The 22,808-nt window shown below is 47.9% G+C and overlaps 1 protein-coding gene across 1 annotated transcript in view; it reads right to left on the minus strand.

Moving 5' to 3' along the window:
- Positions 1–17,988: 17,988 nt before the first annotated feature.
- LOC140405878 (uncharacterized protein C14orf132) overlaps positions 17,989–22,808 on the minus strand; it is a 68,834-nt gene continuing 64,014 nt past the window's right edge. Inside the window, exon 2 of the mRNA XM_072494240.1 lies at positions 17,989–19,360. Coding sequence (XP_072350341.1) covers positions 19,136–19,360 — 225 coding nt within the window. The 3' untranslated portion in view covers positions 17,989–19,135. The remainder of the gene's footprint in view (positions 19,361–22,808) is intronic.

Raw genomic sequence — 22,808 nt, forward strand, 5'->3', positions numbered from 1 at the left:
ACGTTGGACCTTCAAGCTGAGTGTGAAAAGACGGTTTTAAATCACTCGGTCGTTGTTTCTAGTTGTAATAAATCATTGTGTTTTACAAGTTAACTGGTGGAGTCAATTCTTCAATGAGCTTGCCCCAACACCTACAAGATGCCTGTTGAGTGTGGGTGTGGGGGCTTATTATACCCATACTCCACCCCCTCCACCAAGATAGACTCTTTGAGAAATTAAACTTTGCTCTGCTAAAGCCTGTTCTTTCCACCTGATAACCACTTAAAGAAGATGAATCATTTTGAAAGGTCAGTGACGTTCAGTTTGAAAACAGCTGTGATCTATCAGGTTAATGAAGATCATGTCCAATGCAATAGAGACTCATGTAAAAGGATTAATAATTCAGGTTTGCTTTCTCCACACTGACATTGACAGTCTGCTTCGATACAGTTTGCACCTGCCCTCAGGACACAGGCAGCATTAGGCGGCTATGTGGAAAATCTTCATGGAGACATAGATTGGATCATAGAATCTGACAGCACAGAATGGTCCATCACGTCTATGTTAGCTGCTTGAAGAAGCTTAAGAAGATTTAGTCCTGCAGCCCAGATTAAAAGTCAGCAGTGTGTTAGTTTTAAAGGATAGACTTGCAGACCAGGAAGGTACAAACAAACAAGAGCTTTATTGGAAAGGCGTTTTCTCACATGCCGTTAGGACTGACAGACTGCCCGTGCAAACGGCCGATGACATCATCAACATGCCATATAATCAGACTCATAACGTGACCTTGTTCCCACCAGGAATAAACATGAATACACAACACGTTGCTCCCCCTTTACATCAGAGGTGTACAACGAAACACAACAAAACGTTAACAATCAAAATTTACAATATGAACAATTAACAAATAGGCCAGTGAATAAGTTCAACATTTTGGAGGATGTTGATTCCTGTGTGGTTGTCAGTTAACCTCAGACGTCTGATTTTTCTTGTTGACTGCAACCCCTGGTGTTTTGGGTTTAGTTTGGATAGCGTCCATTGTTGCCTCAACCGGACTCAACGCCGTGTTTGCAGGTGGATTCTGTCCAGGGAACTGTCTTCCATAGTTGTTTCTAGTATGGTCAGGTTCTCAGGAATGTCTAGGTCTACACTTCACTCCGTTGTTGTGGACTCTAGATTTACTCTGTCTCTGGAAAAATTACTCTTGTTGCTAAAAGTTGATCAGCCTGTCTTCTGCTCACTACACCATCCCGGGTTTGAACAGGATAGGAGACGGGTCCTGTCTGTGCTAAGACGATAGCAGGTACCACCTCTCACTGGTGGTGTAGTATCCTTGACAATACTTCCTGACCTTTCTGAAAAACACAGCGTTTAGGCCTGTCCTCACATCGCAAAACCTGACTTTGCTGTTTGCGCTCAACAATCTCTCGTCTTGGGCGGCTTCAGCAAATCGAACGCTGTGTGTGACTGACATTTCACCAGGAGTAATGCCGGAGAACTTTGGGGTGTGGAATGTGTTGCCTTCCTGTATCATTAGTCATTTAGACAATGATCCTTGCTTGCGAGTTACCTTCAAGTACGCTTCATTGAACAGACCTTCCAGCCAGCCCATTTGTGACAGGACGGTAAGGAGCAGATCGGATGTGTTGGATTCCGTTCTCCTTTCCATAATTTGTGAATTCTTGCAAAATGAGCTGTGGCCCATTGTTGCTGACATGTTGTTCAGGGTAACTGAATCTTGCAGTCTTTCTATTGTCCTTTCTGAGGACGTAGTCTACATAATGGGGACATCAGACCATTTCGAGTGCACATCGACCACAGTGAGGAACGTACGCCCTTCAAACAGTCCGGCATTATCGATATGAACTCTTTGCCCTGGCCCTTCTGGCCATTCCCATGGGTGCGATGGCGCTAGTAGCAGCAGGTTTCAAACCTTTGCACAAGCTGAACACATCCCCACCTTCTCCTCAATTTCACTATCGAGTGCTGGCCACAAGAAATAGCTTCTGGCTATCTCCTTCATCCTGACTGATCTGCTCACTAACCTTGGTGAAGTTGGTTTAGGACACGTTCCCTGAACAATGGCGGAGTGATGACCCTCATTCCCAAAGGAGACACCCAGCCCGTACGGATACTTTGAGTCTTCGGATAACTTATGGCTTCAACTGGGGCAGCACGGTAACGCAAGTGGATACCAGGTTCGATTCCCCGCTGGGTCACTGTCTGTGCGGAGTCTGCACGCTCTCCCCGTGTCTGCGTGGGTTTCCTCCGGGTGCTCGCGTTTCCTCCCACAGTCCAAAGACGTGCGGGTTAGGTGGATTGGCCATGATAAATTGCCCTTAGTGTCCAAAAAGGTTAGGAGGGGTTATTGGGTTACGGGAATAGGGTGGAAGTGAGGGCTTAAGTTGGTCGGTGCAGACTCGATGGGCCGAATGGCCTCCTGCTGTACTGTATGTTCTATGTTTAACTCCGCGGTCTAACCACAAAGTACCATGTCCATAACTTTTGATAAGGGGGATTATTTCTGGCATACGTCTGAACTTGTCCTACCTTCACAGGAGTGTCATCCACTTCTTCAAAATGGGAAATATTACCACTCGAACGATATGTTGACAACTCGATAGGTCTTTGATAAGGTGCCGCATAAAAGGCTGATCTGGAAGGTGAAATTGCAGGGGATTGGGGGTAGACTACTCGACTGGATTGAGGATTGGTTGACTGACAGAAAGCAGAGGGTTGGGTTAACTGGGTCGTTCTCCGGCTGGTGAACTGTAACCAGCGGGGAGCCGCAGGTGTCAGCCCTCGGACCGCAACTGTTTACAATTTAATGATCTGCAAGCAGGGACTGAGTGTAACAGAGCAAAATTTGTGGATAATACTAAAACAGGTGTGAAAGCAGGTATCGTAACCAGTTGCAAAAGTAACTTCAGATCAAAGTGTGTCAGGACGTCTGACATCGGGCGTCACGGTGGCACTGTGGTTAGCACTGCTGCTTCACAGTGCCAGGGACCTGGGTTCGATGCCAGCCTTGGGTAACTGTGTCTGTGTGGAGTCTGCACGTTCTCCCCGTGTGCGTGGGTTTCCTCCGGGTGCTCCGGTTTCCTCCCACAGTCCAAAGATGTGCAGGTTAGGTTGATTGGCCGTGATAAATTGTCCCTTAGTGTCTGAAAGGACTAGTTGGGGTTACTGAGTTACGGGGATAGGGTGGGGGTGTGGGTCTATATAGGGTGCTCTTTCCAAGGGTCGGTGTAGACTTGATGGGCCGAATGGCCTCCTTCTGCACTGCAGGAAGTCTATGATTGAGTAGCGTAAGAATTCATTTACAAATAATTCCTCTTGCTTGTGCGAAGGCCTTCTGGCACTGATCCACCCATTTCCATTTCCTGTTTGGATACAATAACATGTGTAAAGGTTTGAGAATAATTGCTAGATTAGGGAAAAACCTTCCATAATAGTTTAATAAACCCAGAAACGAACACAGTTGATTTGTGTTTTGAGGTGTAGGTGCCTCAGTTATGGCATTTATTTGTGAAAGTGATTTGTGCAGTTCCTTTGCATCTATGACATGCCCCAGGTATTCAAAGAACAAAGAAAAGTACATCACAGGAACAGGCCCTTCGGCCCTCCAAGCCTGCGCCAATCGTGCTGCCCACCTAACCTAAAACCTTCTACACTTCCTGGGTCCGTATCCCTCTATTCCCATCCTATTCATGTATTTGTCAAGATGCCCCTTAAACGTCACTATCATCCCTGCTTCCACCACCTCCTCCGGCAGCAAGATCCAGGCACCCACTACCCTCTGTCCTTCACACATTTCTTCTTAAACCTATGTCCCCTAGTAATTGACGCTTCCACCTTGGGAAAAAGCTTCTGATTATCTGCTCTGGCCATGCACCTCATAATTTTGGAGACTTCTATCAGCTCACCCCTCAACCGCTGAACAGCACAGTAGCATAGTGGTTAGCACTGTGGCTTCACAGCGGCAGGGTCCCAAGTCACTGTTGTGCGGAGTCTGTACGCTCTTCCCGTGCCTGCGTGGGTTTCCTCCAGGTGCTCCGGTTTCCTCCCACAGTCCAAAGACGTGCAGGTTAGGTGGATTGGACATGAGAAATTGCCCTTCGTGTCCAAAAAGGTTACGGGGATAGGGAGGAAGTGAGGACTTAAGTGGGTCGGTGCGGCCTCAATGGGCCGAATGGCCTCTTTCTCCTCTGTATGTTCTATGTGCTCTGTCATTCCAATGAGAACAAACTGAGTTTATTCAATAGAAGATTTGAAGAATTCACATTTACCCTAACGGACTCGTGTTTCTCAATCTTCTAGCCTCTGGAGTGTAGTGTCTCAATTTTGAAGATGCTCTCCTTCATTCTTTCCAGTAACTAAGATGTCATCTAAGTAGCACTGGACTCCTAGTCCGCTGAGAATTTGATCCATGGCAGATAGGAACAACGCGGGTGCGAACGCCAAATAGAAGTGTTTTATATCTGACTGGCCCCATGTGTCGCAATGGTTAAATATTGTTGTGAATCTGTGTAATGTTCTTGTCGGATGGCCTGATTTATATTACAAGAACACTTGTAGCTAAAGCTTTAAAATGATTTATTAACATTAACTGTGGGTCAAATATATACAAACAACAGATGAATAATAGTATGATCATGCGCAAGCAACCTCTCTCTCCCAGCTGCCTAGTCAGTCTGAGGTCACAATTAATTCGCAAGTTTTAAGTGTTGCATTACGACACAAAACTTTCAAACAGTTGTCCACAAGCAGACACAGGCAACGTTGAAGTTATTAACCCCTGTGGCCATAACAAAAGAGAATTGTTGAAGAAAGTTAGTGAGTCAATAACAGTTTCTCCCATCGAGAAAGTAGAGAGAAGATAAGATAGGAATCCGGAGAGATATTGTGGAGGTTAAACAGACAAAACAGGGACAGGATCCAAAACAAGAAACAGAAACTCAGGTGCATTAAACCAACCTCTGTTAGGCTGTTGGATTCAAATAAACCTGATAAATCAGCAACAAAATCAGAAACCCTGAAACAGCAGCACTTCTAACTCCACAATAATGCTGTTACCAACAACAGATAAATAAACATAAATGAATAGATGCAACAAACAGCTCGGAAAAGGAGGCGACCAAAAGATAGTCAGCGGGAAGAGCTGAGCGGCGCCCCCTGCTATTTCTATCCACTCCCTTTTCTTCTGACCACTCTCTGGGCAGCTTTATAGTGACCTTACTTTTGGTTACATGTTCACCGCCCACTCACTAACTTGATGAGCAATTTAACAACAAAGAAAACCCGTGTGAGCCACAGGTATCTTTCAGGGTTTTAAGGTGATATGTTGCAGTTTCTCTTGGTTAGGTTTCTGGTACCAGTGAAACTGCTGCCCAGTGCCAACTTCCACTTTCACCGGTTACCGTCCAGTGATGGAGCGAGCCAGTCTCGGTTTATTGTGCCTGCAATGCCCAGTACATTCAACAACAGATCGTCATCTGATTGTGACTCTCGTCCTTTCTCGGGCCCTTTTTGTATCACGTCGGTACCCTTCCCTCGAGTGGATTTTTCATTTGATGTATTTGGTGCTTGCCTTTTATCATTCTTGTTTGAAACTTGTTGTTTCCCTCTCCAATGCACATATTTGATGTGCCCCCCTTTTAACCATAATTCCTGCATTTTACATCTTTGCACCAGCAGTTCGATGTTTCACCACCAGGCTTTGCACATCGGTGACAATTTCGAGCCTGTGTCTGTGTTCGGGTCTCAACTGATATTTTATAGACTTTGGTGCTTGGGCTTAATTGCTGAGCTTCTTTAGCTGCTAATTCCATAGAGGCCACAACTTCATTGGTCTACCTTTCTCTCTGTTAACGGCCTTTTTTGGGCGAGCGTTGCTTTTTAACCCACACACGAGTCTGTCTGTAATGGTGTCGTTCAATTGACGGTATTCAGCTAATTTCTCTAAAGTATCGTGTGATGGATTCACCTTCTTGTTGGTCATGTTTATGGAACCTGAACCTCTCGACTATGACCAAAGATTTAGGTGAGACGTGGCCGGCACAATCTCCACAATCTGACCATATGGTTTTGAACCTGGTTTTTCTGGTTGACCAGACGTCACAGGAGGTTAAAAGGTCCCCCCGTCCCCCCCATTGGGCTCAGGAAAGTAGGGGCGACATGTCTGCCAAAATTTTGATGGCCTGGACAAAGTATTTGAATCGTTCAGTTTATGAGTCCAGCACCCGCTGCTTTCACCAAGAGGTCCCTTGTTGCCAAAACTGCCGCCATTTCTACCATGGGGAGGGCACAAATGTGCCACCAAGTTTTTTTATCACTACCTCACTTATTTTTTTTCAAACAAGGTCATCTTCAGCCAGCCTTTTCCTTTCCCCGCTCTCAATTAATTTGTTACTTCACTGGCTGCTCACGGTGGAGGAAGAACTTGAGCACTGTTCCAGAAGGTTCCGAGCAGGGCACGTGGCAACTTCTTTTTTTTAAAGCTGTTTCTTCCAAAATCTGTTTAACCTTTGGTTTCTTGGATAGTTTCTGCTATGAATCGGCACCCCTCCATTGCCAGCTTGGGTACAAGTGGTGTATTAATTGTCTTGCTGGCTGCAGCGTGGATCAATGCTTTTTCTTTACTCACTGGATTTCTGTAGCTCGCTTTCTTTTTTTTCTTTTTCCAACCGAGGGGCAATTTAGCCTGGCCAATCCACCTACCCGGCACATCTTTATGCTGCGAGGATGAGACCCGCACACAGACACGGGGAGAAAGCGCAAACTCCACATGGCAGTGACCCGGGTCGGGAAGAAGAACATTGTCATAATATACACCAGTATATTATGGTGCAGACACACACTGATGGACATGCAGTGGGACCAATCAGCACACACAACCCCGCACCCAATCACCAATGAGAGCACATGCACTATAAAGACAGGGGACAGGAGAGTTCCCGCTCATTCTAGTAGCAGCCAGCTTGGAGCACAGAGCTCACAGCCTGCAACACAGACATTCAGCATGTGCTGAGTGCATCACCTGGTTAGGACTAGGCAAGGGTCAACAGTTAAAGCTGGTATTGCATTTACCCACAGTTCAAGTATGTTAATATAGTTAACCTTATAATAAAATAGAGTTGCACCACTTCCAGTGTTGGTGACCTTTTTGTGATCCAGAACACCCAACACATCAAACATTCAGCCCATCAGTGCTTCACAGGTGACCCCTGCACGATTTTGCAAACCGCCGCACACAGGTCCATCCAGGAGGTAACGGGTGTAATCTTTGCGAGGGCACTCAACTTTGTCCACTTCAACCGGGACCAGGAGCAGCAGGATGCATAGACACTGGGATTTGCACCGATCTCTGGTTTTCCGCAGGTGCAGTGTGCCATCAACTGCACTCACGTGGCACTCAGATCTCCATGGCACCAAGCTGCCAACTGTGTGACCTGCAAGAGCTTCCACTCGTTGAATGTTCAGCTGGCCTGAGACCACACCCAACGCATCCTGCAGCAAGTGCCCTATTCCCCGGGGGTGTGCACGACTCCTACATATTGAGCTGCTCTCAGAGCCCTGACATCTTTCAGGGTCCGCAGAGGCTGCAGCCCTGGCTCCTGGGGGGGCAAGGATTACCCACTGAAGAGGTGGCTGATGGCGCCTAGACAGCAGAGACAATGAGGTTTATGCTGCAATCGCACTTGGTGGCGCCGACCACAGGGATGCTGAAAATGAAGTTGCGGTGCCGGGACTGGTCTGGTGGACCCCTGCAAAACAACCCACAGATGTTGCCCACTTCCTCCAATAAGGAGAACAAAGGGGATGAGGCTGTGGGAGATGATGTCGGCGACGAGGCAATGGCGATGTCCAGAGGGGCCAAGCTCGGGACGGGCTCATTGGCACTAGATTCACGGAGGGCGATGAGGAGATCAGTGAGGACACCTTTGCATGGCTTATGCATACCACCACAGTGGAGTTTTAGAATCTTTTACAGAGCATTGGGGTTTTTTCAGTCAAATGCAACAACCACCTTTGGTTGAAAAGAGTGATTTATCAAAACTTGCCACATGATTTCAAATCAATTTCCCAGCCACTTTCACTGAATTTTGAAAACTTTATTGTTAAAAAAACTACAGCATTTAAACATATATAGGAAGAAAATATTTAGTTGCAGCAGTGGGAATCATCAAATAGCCACATTGTACAAATACATCAAAACCAGGGGAGATTGTCAGTATATAACAGCGACTGTACAAGCATTCTTTGTTCAAAGGTGATGTTGTCACTAAGCCTTTAATGCAGCTGGAGAGGTCGGTTCACAAAGCAATATTTTTCCCTGTGAAAAATGCTGTTTCTTTGCTTCCTTTTGCGGAAATTCCCCCTCACCTATTAATTTATCCGTGAATTTTGACGTGTGTTCCCCCCCAACCCTGGACAATTCAATACAGCAAACATTCCCAAAATCGCCAGTTTCCTTTTGGTAGCAACGACCCTGAACCAGGATCTCTCAGGAAAGGAGATTTCCAAAGATTCGGAACAGTGAGTGAAGAAATTCCCGACCTCAATCCCAAATGGTTGATTGCTTTCCCCTGAGACATTGATTACATTTCTGGATTCTCCAGCCCTGGCATCATAGATTCCCTACAGTGCAGAGGGGGGCCATGGTCCATCGAGACTGCATCGACCCCCCCCCCCCGAAAGAGCACCCTAACCTCGGCCCACCCAGTTGTGTTCTGCTGCTTCGGATAACATGGGCTGCTACTTAACTAAAGGATGCTCCAGACTCTGAAATGAGTTCAACGTGTTTATTGAACTATTAACACAGTTCTCAAATGAATTTGACTCTCTGCTAATCTAACTGCAGTAACTCAGTCTAACTGTACCAGCTTGCTCGAAGCCACGTGCTGGGCTGTGATGCTGCTGATCAACCCTGTCTAACTCTCTAGATGTCTGTCTGTGGAAAGAGGCAGGGTGTGAGTGCCTCATCCCTTTTATAGTGTTTATGTCATGCCCCCTTGTGGTGATGCCACCTCTGAGTGTCCTGACTGCCCATTGGTTGTGTCCTATTCTGAGTGTTCATTGGTTGCATGTTTGCAGATCATGACACACTCCACCACGTTATTCTCGCAACCTCACCTAACGTTTGGACTCTAAGGGCCAATCCACCAACCTGCACCGGAGCACCCGGAGGAAACCCACGCAGACACGGGGAGGATGTGCAGACTCCGCACAGACAGTGACCCGAGGCCGGAATTGAACCCGGGTCCCTGGTGCTGTAAGGCAGCAGTGCTAACCACTGTGCTACTGTGCTGCCCTTGTGCATCCACCCTGCCAAATTCTCTAGAACCTTCCCAGCAGGAAAAAAACGGTTTGGACCAGTATTCTAATTTTCCCGTTTTCATTTACTTTCCTTCTGGGTTCTATTTCCTTTTTCCCCCTAAATTTAGAGTACCCAATTCATTTTTTCCAATTAAGGGGCAATTTAGCATGGCCAATCCACCTACGCTGCACATCTTTTGGGTTGTGGGTGCGAAACCCACGCAGACATGGGGAGAATGTGCAAACTCCACACGGGCAATGACCCAGAGCTGGGATTGAACCTGGGACCTCGGCGCCGTGAGGCAGCAGGGCTAACCCACTGCGCCACCGTGCTGCCCCTGGGTTCTACTTCAATAAGATCACCTCTTGTCTTTCTCAGTGCCAGAGAATTGAAGCCTAATCGATTCCGTGGCTATCTTTGTACCTTGGGTGACCTCAGGAAACAAAATGACATCATGGGCATGTAATGAACAAGAAACTACCTGCAATAATGACTCGAACCAGGGGTAGACCGAGTGGTCACATGATGACGTGGCTACTTGAGAGGTGAAGTGACAAAAGTGTGGGAGTTCTCCCAGAGCAGGGGAAGAGCGCAAACACATGCTGGTAAATAAAGTACTGTTTGTCACAAGTTCTTGGTGACTAGACTTTGGAAACCCAGAACCTCTACACTAGGTATCAGAAAGAACTTACTGTAGCACAACAATGCAGTCGAACTATAGGACCTTTCACAATTGGGAAGTTTTACTGAACCTTTGTGAAGTTCTGGTTCGGCCACAATGGAGTATTGTGTCCATTCCTGGTCGCCAGTCCGGAGGGAGGATGTGAGGGTCCTCAGGAGGTCTGGATGTGATTTATCAGAGCGGCCCCAGGGATCGGAGGGTTTAGCTCCACGGTTAGGGTCTGTGAAGTGTAGTCACTGTTGTCGGAGATTGAGCTATAAATGTGTCAACAACAAACTCCCTCAAACAGCAATGCGATAACGATCAGGCCATGCATTTTATAGTGTAGTTGTTGAGTGATCAGCTCCAGAACACTGCAGGAAATCTCATGTACTTGTTCAGAGTAACAACAGACCAGCAGGAAGCAGGGTCACATGGACTGAGGTCAGGAACACAAAATAAGGAAGAAAATGAAATCTAAAAGGTACAGTAAATAATTAGGAAGGCAAATGGAATGTTGTCGAGTGTAAAAGTCGGAAAGTCTTGCGGCAGCTGACCAGGGTGGTAGTGAGACACCACTGGAGTATTGTGTCCAGTTTTGGCCTCTTTACATAAGAAGAGATACGTTTGCATTGGAAGCAGTTCAATGAAGGTTTCTGGGATGAATCGGTTGTCTTATGAGGAAAGTATTGGTCCTGTAATCATCAGAGTTTTTCGTGGTCCGTGGAAGTGTGCGCCTGGCCCAGGAGAACATAAAATAGGGTGTGATGGTGTCGGGCGCGCGTTCCTCATCCTGCACCAGTGCAATATTTTGAGCAGACGGTGCAGGCACGGATCGGGAACGCACCAGGGGCCAAATGGACAGGCAGGCAATCTGTCTTCCAGCTTTTCTCAATCACAGCCTCAATCGAACAGATTTGGGGCATCCTCCCTTCCGGGACCTGGGAGCTTTGACCATCCCTCCCCCGGCCTACCCCCTGACAGGGCGATCGGCCCCCTCCCGACCCCCAGCGCATTCCCAACCATCTCACTTCTGGGACCCCCGGGAATGGTTCCCAGGATTAGTCCCAGGCAGAATGCTGCAGTACCTCTTCTGGCCACTGCAGCGCTCTGCCTGGAGTGGTTGGAGATCTGTCAGCCAATCAGATTGGGAATCTCTAAGGTGGGACTTCCTTCCTCTGGCGAATGGAAGTCTAACCCAGAGCCAATCATTGCTCAATTGAGCGTTAAATGGCAGTTGGTTTCAGAGTGTCGGCGGGAGCGCATTACACATCAACTCTCAAGAAATTCTACCCGATCAGAATGAGAGGTGATCTTATTGAAACATGTATGGTTCTGAGGGGGTTTGGCAGGGTCGATGCTGATAGGGTGATTGCCCTCGTGAGGGAATGTAGAAATACAGGGCACAGTTTCAGAAAAAGGGGTTGACCATTTAAGATGGAGATGAGGAGGAATTTCTTCTTTTAGAGGGCCGTGAATCTTTGGAACTCTCGAGAATCACAGAAACCTAGAATGGTGACAGCACAGAAGGAGGCCATTGAGAGCACCGTGCCAATACCAGCTCTCTCCAGGATCCACCCACCCACTCCCACAACTCCGTCTTTTCCCAGTCGCCCTTCAGATTAATTTCCCCTCAGATAATTATTGAATTCTCTTGTTGAAGGCCTGGATCGAAGTTGTGGAGGTTGAGTCATTGATTAGATTCGAGGCCAAGATAGATTTTTGGATGAGAAAGGAGTGCAGAGCAGACAGGAAAGTGGTTGAGGGCAAGATCACATTGGCCACGATATAATTGAATTGCGAAACAGGCTTGAGGAGCTGAGTAACCCACTTCTGCTTGGGACGCGCAGAGTTTGAGGAGTAACAGGGAGTAAAACAGAATGAGGGAAACTACACACAGTAAATGGATTAACTGGTGTGGTTTCACTAATTTATTCACCTAACTGTTCATAACTGAGAAATCGGATTAGCCAGCACTAGTTGGCTGTTTCTGGAACCTTTGTTGAGTTTTCCGTAGAGCGGGGGAACCATCGCTGACTAACCGCATTGCCTTGGGCTGATTCCTGGCTGAGTTTGTGCTCTGTATTCTGCAGCGTCAGGTACTGTCACTGCAGGTCAGATCTGATGTGAGTGTGATTCTGTGAAGGGGCCCGGGCTCAGGTTCCTAATTGTCTCGGTGGCGAGTTGCAATGATGGCAATATTAATCAATTGAAAATCATCTCACGGATGTGACATGTGAATGAAAAACGCCAAGAGGGAAAACAGCCGCTGTTAAAAACATCTGGCACATAACAACGCTTATCAGAACCCATTTCAAACTGCTTAATCTCCAACAACTGAGCCAAATTAATATTTAATGTGTTCTCGAATCCGTTTGAAAATGGAAAACCTTTGCCGCTCCCTATCTCTGTAATCTCCCCCAACCCTACAGCCTTCCGAGAAATCTGTACTCCTCTAATTCTGGCCTCTTGCCGGGTTTCGTCGCTCTGCCTTTGGCAGCTGCCTGGCCCCGAAACACCCTTCCCTAAACACCTCCACCCCTCTCTTTTCCTTCAAGGCAATTCTCAACAGCGACCCCTTTGACCAGCCTATTGGTCACTTCGAGTATCTCCCCGTCTGTGTCGCATTTTGGCTGATAACGTTCCTGTGGATTGCTTTGGGATATTTTACGTTACAGTTGCTTGAACAGTTCTGTGTGAATCAGCTGCCCTCCCTGGGCGCCATCTTTGGTCTCTTTAATGGAGACGGGTGATTGGAGGGAAAGGCAGACACCAGACTTCCTGCCTTGGGTTGCCATCTGGTGACCAGTTCTGGGAACTGCAGGTATATATTTTCTGAGCAATGCAGAAATTCGTGAATTAAAAGGAATTTTGGAGGTCAAATTGACAGGAAGTTATGAAGGTTGAAACTCCCTATTGCACCTCTCATTGCATGGAGCTCTGAATCAGAGCCTCTAATTTCGAAAGAAAAATCCTCCCAGATTTAGACTTTAGGCAGTGGGAGTTTCTGGTTGGTTGTGAAGCCTTGTATGGTTGAATAGCCCCCCTGCACTCGGTGTTGAGGGGTCACAGCTGAAGAATGGACATTTTGTTGTAGTCGGTATTGTGTGAGGTCCCAACAACCTGCCCCGAGGGAGTACAAAAGGGGGAAGCGGACTCTGGGGCTGGTTTAGCACAGGGCTAAATCACTGGCATTTTAAGCAGACCAAGGCAGGCCAGCAGCACGGTTCAATTCCCGTAACAGCCTCCCCGAACAGGAATGTGGCTACTAGGGGCTTTTCACAGTAACTTCATTTGAAGTCTACTTGTGACTATAAGTGATTTTCATTTGATTTGGAAGACTAATCCTGGAGAAGGAAGTTAATCAAAAGTGGAAACAGCCTCATGTCAGGGTGAGTTTGCACTGGGAGATTGGTTGCCCATCTGCTTCTCCCACTTCCTCCTCTCCCTCACCAGGACAACTGGACGTCATGGTCACTGATATGTTATTGGGAGGATGATGGAGGGGACATACATGTCGTGTTGGACTGATAGAAATCCCAGCACAAAATATTTCTTTATTCAGTAACTGAACAGAAATGCTAATGCAGAGAGAAAGTCTTCAAGTACAGTCTTCGCTCAGTGGGAAGTACTCTTGCTTTCTGACTCTGAAGGACGTGGATCTAAGTCTCACTTCAGATGCTTGAGCCCAGAATCCAGGTGACACTCCCGGTGCGGTATTGAGGGGGAGCTGCACTGTTAGAGGTGCTGTCTTTCAGGTACAATGTTGTACTGGGAGCCCGTCAGTCAATCAGATCCCAATCAATATTTCAAAGTAGAGCAGAGAATTATCCCTGGTGCCCTCAGCCAATATCCCTAAAAACAGATGGTCTGAGGATTATCACCTTGCTTCGCCATCTCTAAAGCACTTTGGGATGCCCTGAGGTTGGGAAAGGTGGTATATAAATGTAAGTCTTTCTTTATTTTAGAATAGCAGATGGAGGAGCAGATGATGATCCAACAGGAAGAGAATTCTCAGAAAATAATTCTATTAAAGTAACATTTCCCGCATTTCTGCCCAGAGAAATCGCTGGGCCTTGAGGGGGTGAAATGTGCCTGGTGTAGTGAAGTAATGTAGGTCTTCTTTCTCACTGGGTAGTGTCACTGCCCCTGAGACAGAAGATTTAAATTCAAGTCCCACTCCAAGACTTGATGGCCGAGAAGGTGTGTTGATAATCTGGCCAAGCTGGGTGATTATCCCTGCCTGTAAATCATTGCAATAGACCTGGAGACCCTCCTGGTCAGCCAGAACCTGCAGAAGGCAAGAGCAAACACAACAGCATCTTGCCAAAGATAATCGTAAATCAAATGGAAGTCCATGGTCACTAAGGCCCTCTTTAGTACCAGGAGTGAGAGTGAGTTAAGTAAAACCGGTAATGATGAATTAGCTTTGCCCCCCGTCCTGGCTCAAAGCGAAAGGAGAGTGGGCAGGTAAACTGGTGGTCACCGTCTCACCCCCATTAGTATCATTCTCTTCATCACTATCACCAGGGAGAATAAAATGTAGCGAGGAACAGCACCCGCAGAGACGGGCGGGATTCTCCACTCCCGCGCCGGTTGGGAGAATCGCCTGGGCCGCCAAAATTTCCCGGGACGCCGATCCGACGCTCTCCCGCGATTCTCCTAAGCGGCGGGAACGGCCCGGTCGGGTTCCGCGGGCCGCAGGCCGGAGAATCGCCGGAGACACCCAAAATGGCGATTCTCTGGCACCCCCGCTATTCTCAGGCCCGGAGGGGCCGAGCAGCCAGGCCAAAACGGCGGGTTCCCCCCGGCGCCGTCCACACCTGGTCGCTGCCGTCGGGAACAGCGCGCGAACGCTGGGGGGGGGGGCGGCCTGTGGGGGGGCAAGGGGGGATCCTGCACTGCGGGGTACCTCAAATGTGGGATGGCCCGCGATCGGTGCCCACCGATCGTCGGGCCATCCTCTCTGAAGGAGGACCTCCTTCCTTCCGCGGCCCCGCAAGATCCGTCCGCCATCTTCTTGCGGGGCGGACTCAGAGAGGACGGCAACCACGCAGCCAACCGCCGCATGCGCGGGTGACGCCAGTTATGCGGCGCTGTTCGCGTCATCTATGCGGCGCCGCCTTTATGCGGCGACAAGGCCTGGCCCATTGTCGGGGCCTGAATCGGTCGGGATCGGGGCCGTTTCGCGCCGTCGTGAACCTCGACGGCGTTCACGACGGTGTGGGCACGTCGGTGCGGGAGTGGAGAATCCCGCCCGGGGTTGCTGGATTGGGGCCACAGGAATCACAAGGGGAGAAGCTGGGGGGCGATATCAATATTGGGGTAGGGTCTGCATTAAACTAAGATGAGAAAATGTGGCTTAAAAGTCCAAAATTGCAGATGGTGGAAATCTGAAATAAAACTTGAAAATGCTCAGCTCTGCGGGAATAGAAACAGGGATAACCTCTCAAGTTGATTATGACACTTCTCCAGAACCATTTTAGAAAATATTGAGCCAGGGGGCAATTAGCAGAATGGATAGCAGGCTGGTGATAAAACAGGAAGCAGAGAGTTAGGAGTGACTCAGACTGGATAAAGGTGGTCAGAAGGTTTCTCCAAAGATTAGTGCTGCCATCATTATTGCTCACAATTTGTGAAAAAAGAAATACAATTTCAAAATTGACATGTGACTGTAGTGCTCAATTGTACTCTGTTTGATTATGTGAGTCTGGTAACTGATTATGCTCACTGTGCTCAATTGGTCGAGCCCGGATGTGGACTCAGAGTTAAGTGGACAGAAACCACAGCAGCTACTAGATGCTGAGCTCTAAGTGAGTGCAGACGTTCTGTGATGGCAGATGTTTTAAAACTCTTGGAAATAAACACATTTAAAAACTGGTGTCATCTGTGCCGAGCTCCGAGATATATAAAATATACAGCAGTAACACCAAATTCCAGAGTATACTTAATGCAGAAGATAAAATACAGGAGATCGTTAATGAATTTGTACTAGGATGGTTGTGGAAATGACAAATGAGCTCTAATATACATAGGTCTGAGGCATTGGCCCAGAACATCTGATCTCCAGGGGCAGTACCCCCAGAAGATGCGCTTAGGGACCCCCACCCCCAGAAGTCCCCATACAAAGACTGCACAGGAATTGCCAAGGAAGTTTAAACTTCTGCTGTGCAATTACCCTGCACAGGGATTTATCTGAAACTCTGATTTAAACCTGGATACTTGTGATGGTTCCAACTCTTGGAGCATTAGAAAGATTAAAACCACTTCTACCTCTTGCCTCCCGATATCGACTGGACCCCCTGACTACTATCCCAATGTCCCAACTACACCCCAATGACTACTCCCCACCACTCCGACTATCCCACACCTCCAACTACACCCTATGCTCTACTAACCCCCTACCCCTGACCCCCCCCACCCCTGACTAACCCCCTACCCTCAACTAACCCCTACCCCTAACTATCCCTTACCCCCAACTAACCCCCTAGCCCCCGACTAACCCCTACCCTCAACGAACCCCCAACTACCCCCTACCCCGGACAACCTTCTCACCCCCAGCTACCCCCCCACTCCGATAACCTCCCCACACCAACAATCTCCCCAACAGCCAACTACCCTCCACCACCCTGTCTACCTCCCCAACAGCTGACACCCCCACACCCCAACTCCTCCCAAACCACCAAACTACCCTCCACTACCCCGACTATCTCCCCACACTCTGACTACCTTCACTGCCCCCACAAGCCTGACCAGCCCCCACCACCTGACCACCCTCTCACTCCTCAACTAATTCCACCACTGTGACCAGCACCCCCATTGCTTGACTGACCACCCGACACCTAACCCTAGCTGACCCTGCATTCCCATGCTACCTCCTCCAGACCTAATAACTCCCTCCCCTCCCCATCTACCCTCGCAGCCCCCCCCCCCCCCCCCCCTCCTACTCAGTTGCCTTGTATATTTACCTTTTCCCTGGCTTACCAAAGTAGCTTTTGAACACAGACGCCTTTAAACTTATTGCTTAATGGTAACTAATGCTGTAAAATTGGGATGTGGCATCACTTTCCCTGACACTGTTATCCTGCACTGGAAGGACCCGAGTGGCTACACTGCACCCAATTCATTTTGATCGGAAGAATAATGAAAGCACAGATTCTTGGAAGGTAAGTGACATAATCGGCGTGAGACTTACGGGGTGGGAATGATTGTCTTGCCCGTGTCCCTTGTGGAGTACGAGCTTCCCCGTTAAGGGAAGGGGGAGACTCGATCTATGTTGCATGTAATGTCAGCCAGGTCAGCACCAACCTGATAAGACCTGATGGGACCTACCGGGAGCCTTGGGAAAAAACCTGTTTCTGTGATACAACTCGGTGTGAAGTCGCCGTAACTTCATAAAAGTCAGTGTCAGTGTTGGGAAACAGAACGACCTGAAAATACAGATACACAAATCGTTAAAAGTAGCGACACAGGTTAATAAGGCCACTTGAAATAAAAGGAAAACATTGAGATCCATTTCTCGAGGGATTGGATTGAAAAGTAGAAACGAAAGTTGTGCTGAAAATGGGTAATCACACTTGGGGGAACTGTGCAATGTTCTGGTTTTTATATTATAAAAGGGATATGACATTGGAGAGGTGCAAAAAGATTTACTCAGGTACCAAAACTGAGAGTTTACACTTTGCAGGGAAAATTGAACAGGTTGGAGTTGTTGTCTCGCAAAGAAGCCTTCAAGGTTACAAAAAGCTTTGAGAGGGTGGATGTAGAGAATGTTTTCAGTTGAAGGCGAGAACAGAACCAGACGCCTTAAATGTGATACATTCACTAATAAATCCATTGGGGGATTTTGGAGAAATCTCTTTACGCAGAGAGTGGTGAGAGTGTGTGACTCACTCCCACAGGGAATTAAACAGTTAAGGCAAAAAAGTGCAGATGCATTAGAATTAAGCTAGGCAAACACAAGAGAGAGCAAAGAATAGAGGGATATCCTTTGCAAGATGAAATGAAGTGGAGTGGATGGAGGCCGGTGTGGAGTATTTGAACTGAATTTTATATTTACACCATTAATTGTTTCCATTAATTTCAACAGACACACTGAAGGTTGCCCATCACAATAGGATGCTGCTCAAACTGCATTTTGAACCCATTCTGTCCCCTGGGCTGTAGTGTTAGTTAAGTCATTAAATAAATCACCATTAAAGCATTTATACTTACAGCAGTGAAAGATAGATTCTACAATTGACCTTATTTGAAGCTTCATACCTATCCTAATCATTTATTCATATCTGTTGGCAAGGCCATTTCACTGGAGTTTTGCCTAAGTATTCCACTAAAGTTTTGGACATTGGGAGCTTTAACCCTTCGTGTTTTACCAGCTCAGTCCACATCTCCTGCTGGAGAATAGCCCACCCCCCTCCATCATCTGCTCGCACATACCTGCAGTCCTCAAATACACTCCAGGAGAGCATCCAGAAAAAATGCAGCAAAGAAACATAACGCCAATATTACCCAACACCAAAACATCGCCGACATTTACAAAGTAACTCAACATGACTCGGGGGCGGTGCGCCTTTAAAGACAGGTTCCTAAACCCTGAAACCCCCACCTTTCTTTGGCACATCCAGCCTGACTCTGTTGTTTTTTGTCTTCCGCGGGAGCTGGGAAGAAAGGTCTCCCGGCAAGAACTCAAGTCAACCTCAATAAAAAACCCATTTGCACTTCCCGTCCAGGAAGCGATTTCAATCCCACTTTTTTCCCCCAAGTCGAGTTTACCGATATTTAAAAAAGTGTTATATTTCAAAAATGACCCTGTCAAAGTTTGCATTTAACTCTTAAAGCAAAATATAACACTGCCAATAACTGCATTGACCTATTGGAGTGTGCTGAATACTTGGGGAAATTGAAAATTGCGTTACAAATTCCCTCTGGTGACTATCAGGTGAATATATTGTTGCTTTATACAAGGTTCTGATCATTAAACGATGGCAGTTCCCTGCAGGTACAAAGTTGAAGAAACCATTGGTTGTCTAGTGACCATGACCGAGCTCTCATGTGGCACAGTCTGTTAAAACATGCAGGCTCGTAAGTGATTGAGTTAGATGACATATATGTTCCTCCATCCTGTGGGAAGGTTGCTGCAAGCACAGTTTCCTCACGTAGTCCGGTCTCTGATTACCCTAAAACGTGAAGGCGTACACAACACCGACCACCACAATGTTCCCGATGGTCGCTATTATCGCAATCCACAACCAGATGGCATCATTGGAGCTCCGAGCTGGCTCCTCGGGCTGGTTTGGAGCTAAGGGCGCCTCATTCACATTGGTGGATGAATTGAAGAGAGAGAACTCCGTGTTGCATTCATCAATGGGTGAATCCATGAAGGCGCCTGTCATCACAGGGATCTGCGGGAGTGAGCACAATGCAAAGATAGTCAGTGCTATTTTCACAAGAATTTATCGTCAACTCACTTATCGTGAACATCAGAATAAAAGAGAAGGCCAATCAGCCCTTCTATCCTTCTCCCTCCACTCAGCCATATCAGCATTGAGCTGCACCTCAACCTCATTCACAGCTCAGCAAATTCCCGAGATTCTTTTTTTTCAATAAACATTTTATTGAGGTATTTTTGGTATAGTGACAACAACAAAAGAAACAATATACATGAAACCATAAACATGGTGCAAAAGCCATTTACCTCGCGTACAGGTCCCACCCTTATTGGCTCCCTACTCTAATCTAAACAACCCCCCCCCCCGCCGTCTGCTGACGATTAATTTTCCGTGAAGAAGTTGACGAACGGTTGCCACCTCCGGGCGAACCCTAACAGTGACCCTCTCAAAGCGAACTTGATTTTCTCCAAACAGAGAAAGCTAGCCATGTCCGATAGCCAGGTCTCCGACTTCGGGGGCTTTGAGTCCCTCCAAGCTAATAGTATCCGTCTCTGGGCTACCAGGGAAGCAAAGGCCAGGATGTCTGCCTCTTTCTCCTCCTGGATTCCCGGATGATCCGACACCCCGAAAATCACCACCTCTGGACTCGGTGCCACCCTTGTTTTTAACACCGTGGACATGACATCCGCAAACCCCTGCCAAAATCCCCTAAGCTTCGGACACGTCCAGAACATGTGGACATGGTTCGCTGGTCCTCCCGTACATTTTGCGCACCTGTCCTCCACCCTAAAGAATCTGCTCATCCGGACCACTGTCATGTGAGCCCGATGAACAACCTTAAAATGTATCAGGCTGAGCCTGGCACATATTGCGGACGCGTTGACTCTACTCAACGCATCCGCCCATAGACCATCTCGATCTCTCCTCCCAGCTCCTCCTCCCACTTGCGCTTCAGCTCCTCGGTCTGCGTCTCCTCCGACCCCATAAGCTCCTTATAAATGTCCGAGACGCTCCCTTCTCCTACCCACCCTCTGGAAACTACCCTGTCCTGAATCCCCCTTAGCGGTAGGAGCGGGAAGGTTGACACCTGTTTACGAAGGAAGTCCCGCACCTGCAGGTACCTGAATTTGTTTCCCCTCGCCAACCCAAACTTCTCCTCCAGCGCCCTCATACTTGGAAAGCTCCCTCTATAAATATATCCCCCATCCTCTCAATCCCTGCTCTCCGCCATAATTGGAACCCCCCATCCATGCTCCCAGGGGGAAACTGGTGATTATTTCAGATTGGGGCCCAGACTGATGCTCCCTCTGCCGCCTCCACTGGCCCCAGACTCTCAGGGCCGCCACCACCACGGGGCTGGTGGAGTACCGCGTCGGCAGGAACGGCAGAGGTGCAGTTACCAACACCCCCAGACTGGTGCCCTTTCTTGAAGCCGCCTCCATACACTCCCATGCCGACCCTCCCCCACCACCCACTTCCTGATCATGGCTATATTCGCCGCCCAGTAATAGTTACTAAAATTTGGCAGCGCCAGCCCGCCCTCTCCCCGACTCCGCTCAAGCATTACCGTCCTTACTCGCGGGGTCTTGCCCGCCCAAACAAAGCCAGTGATCACTCTGTTAACCCGTTTAAAAAAGGACCGCGGAATAACGATGGGGAGTTGAAACACAAACAGGAATCTCGGGAGGACTGTCATCTTCACCGTCTGCACCCTCCCAGCCAGAGACAACGGAAGCGCGTCCCATCTCCGAAAATCGTCCTTCATTTGGTCCACCAGCCGGGCCAGATTCAATTTATGCAGCCGGTCCTATTCCCGTGCCACCTGGATGCCTAAAGATTCCCTTTGCTAATCTAAACAGCAGCTCTCCCAGTCGCCTCTCCTGTCCCCTCGCCTGGACCACAAACATCTCACTCTTTCCCATATTAAGCTTATACCCCGAAAACCGGCCAAATTCTCCTAGAGTCCTCATGATTTCTTCCATCCCCTCTATTGGGTCCGAAACGTACAGAAGCAGGTTATCCGCATAGAGCGAGACCCTGTGCTCCTCCCCCCCCCCTTCCCCCCCCCCCCCCTGACCAGTCCTCTCCAGCCCCTCGAGGCTCTCGAAGCAAATAATTCCCGATATTCTGACACAACAAAAATTCATCCATCCTAGGTTCAAAATGTCAATTAAACCCTCAACATCCACAATTTAAAACCACAGAAACGTTACACCACAGAAGGAGCTGGTTTGTGCCAGCCGAAAACGAGAAAGTGGAATAGTAGCTGCTCATTCTGACCCCTCTTCCCAGCACCCATAGCTTTGCAGGTTCCAGCACTTTCACTCCAGATCCAGGTACCTTTCAAATGAGCTAAGGGTTTCTGCCCCAAGCACCAACCCAGGCAGTCAATTCCAAACATTCACCACCCCTTTGCTGAAAATTCACCTCTGCACGTCCTCTCTGATCCTTCGATCAATCACCTTAAATCTATGCCCCTGCTAATTGGCCCTTGACTTGTGAAAACAAGTCCTCCCTGTCTACCCTATCTCCGCCCCTCAATTTTGTACACCCCTTGTCCTCCACTGTTCTGAGGAAAACATCTTTAGCCTATCCAACCTCTCCTCATAGCTGCAATTTTAAAGCCCTGTCGATATTCTTGTCTGCACTCTCTCCAGAGCAATGATGTCCTCCCTGTAATGTGGCGACCAGAACTGTGCACAAATACCAGCTGAGGACTAACCAGCGCTTTATACAGTTCCATGAGGGAAAGAGGGTCAGATTTTTTCCAGATCCCCTCAACAGAGGAAATAATTTCCCTCTATTCACCCTATTGAATCCCATTACCAGTCTCTGGACTTAACCTAACAGACTAACAAGCTGCCAGTATATCCTTTCACATGAGGACAGCGTCTCTTTTAATGTGACGCCCCGGTCATCCTTTATCCTAACCAATTCTGATTCTTGAGTCCGTGTTGACATTTTGAAACTGTGCGTGAGTTTCCCCAGAACATCCATATTTCTATTGTGCGTGAGACCCTCCATATCCCCCACAGTCTGAGATGTGAAGGATGATTCAAGGCAGAAAGTCTGTTAAAGTTCTGCCCCCATCCTTATTTGCAGCAGTTTCTAGAGAAAAATAAGGTTTGTTTTCAGGTTTTTGTGACCTTCAATGCACAGGTTCTTTGCAAAGTTAACAATTCCTGTCTCTGATTGTCGATTTAGCTCACACGCTGTTACCTAATTGATGTCTCTATTCATCCATGTGATAAGGCAAGAGTTGCAGCCAAATTATTGCTGTGTGGACTCATTACAGCTGTCTTCTGCCTGTCCAGATTTACTTTTATATTAACTCAAAATAACTGGGTGTAGCTAGTGGAGATCATTGAAGGAAGGAACTGATACTTGGATTGCACAGTACCAGGTTCAACAAGCAATGATTCACACTGAATTTAAGCTTCTGCATTAATAGGGGATAGAT

Source organism: Scyliorhinus torazame, chromosome 2 (genome assembly GCF_047496885.1).
Source record: "Scyliorhinus torazame isolate Kashiwa2021f chromosome 2, sScyTor2.1, whole genome shotgun sequence".
Taxonomy (NCBI): domain Eukaryota; kingdom Metazoa; phylum Chordata; class Chondrichthyes; order Carcharhiniformes; family Scyliorhinidae; genus Scyliorhinus; species Scyliorhinus torazame.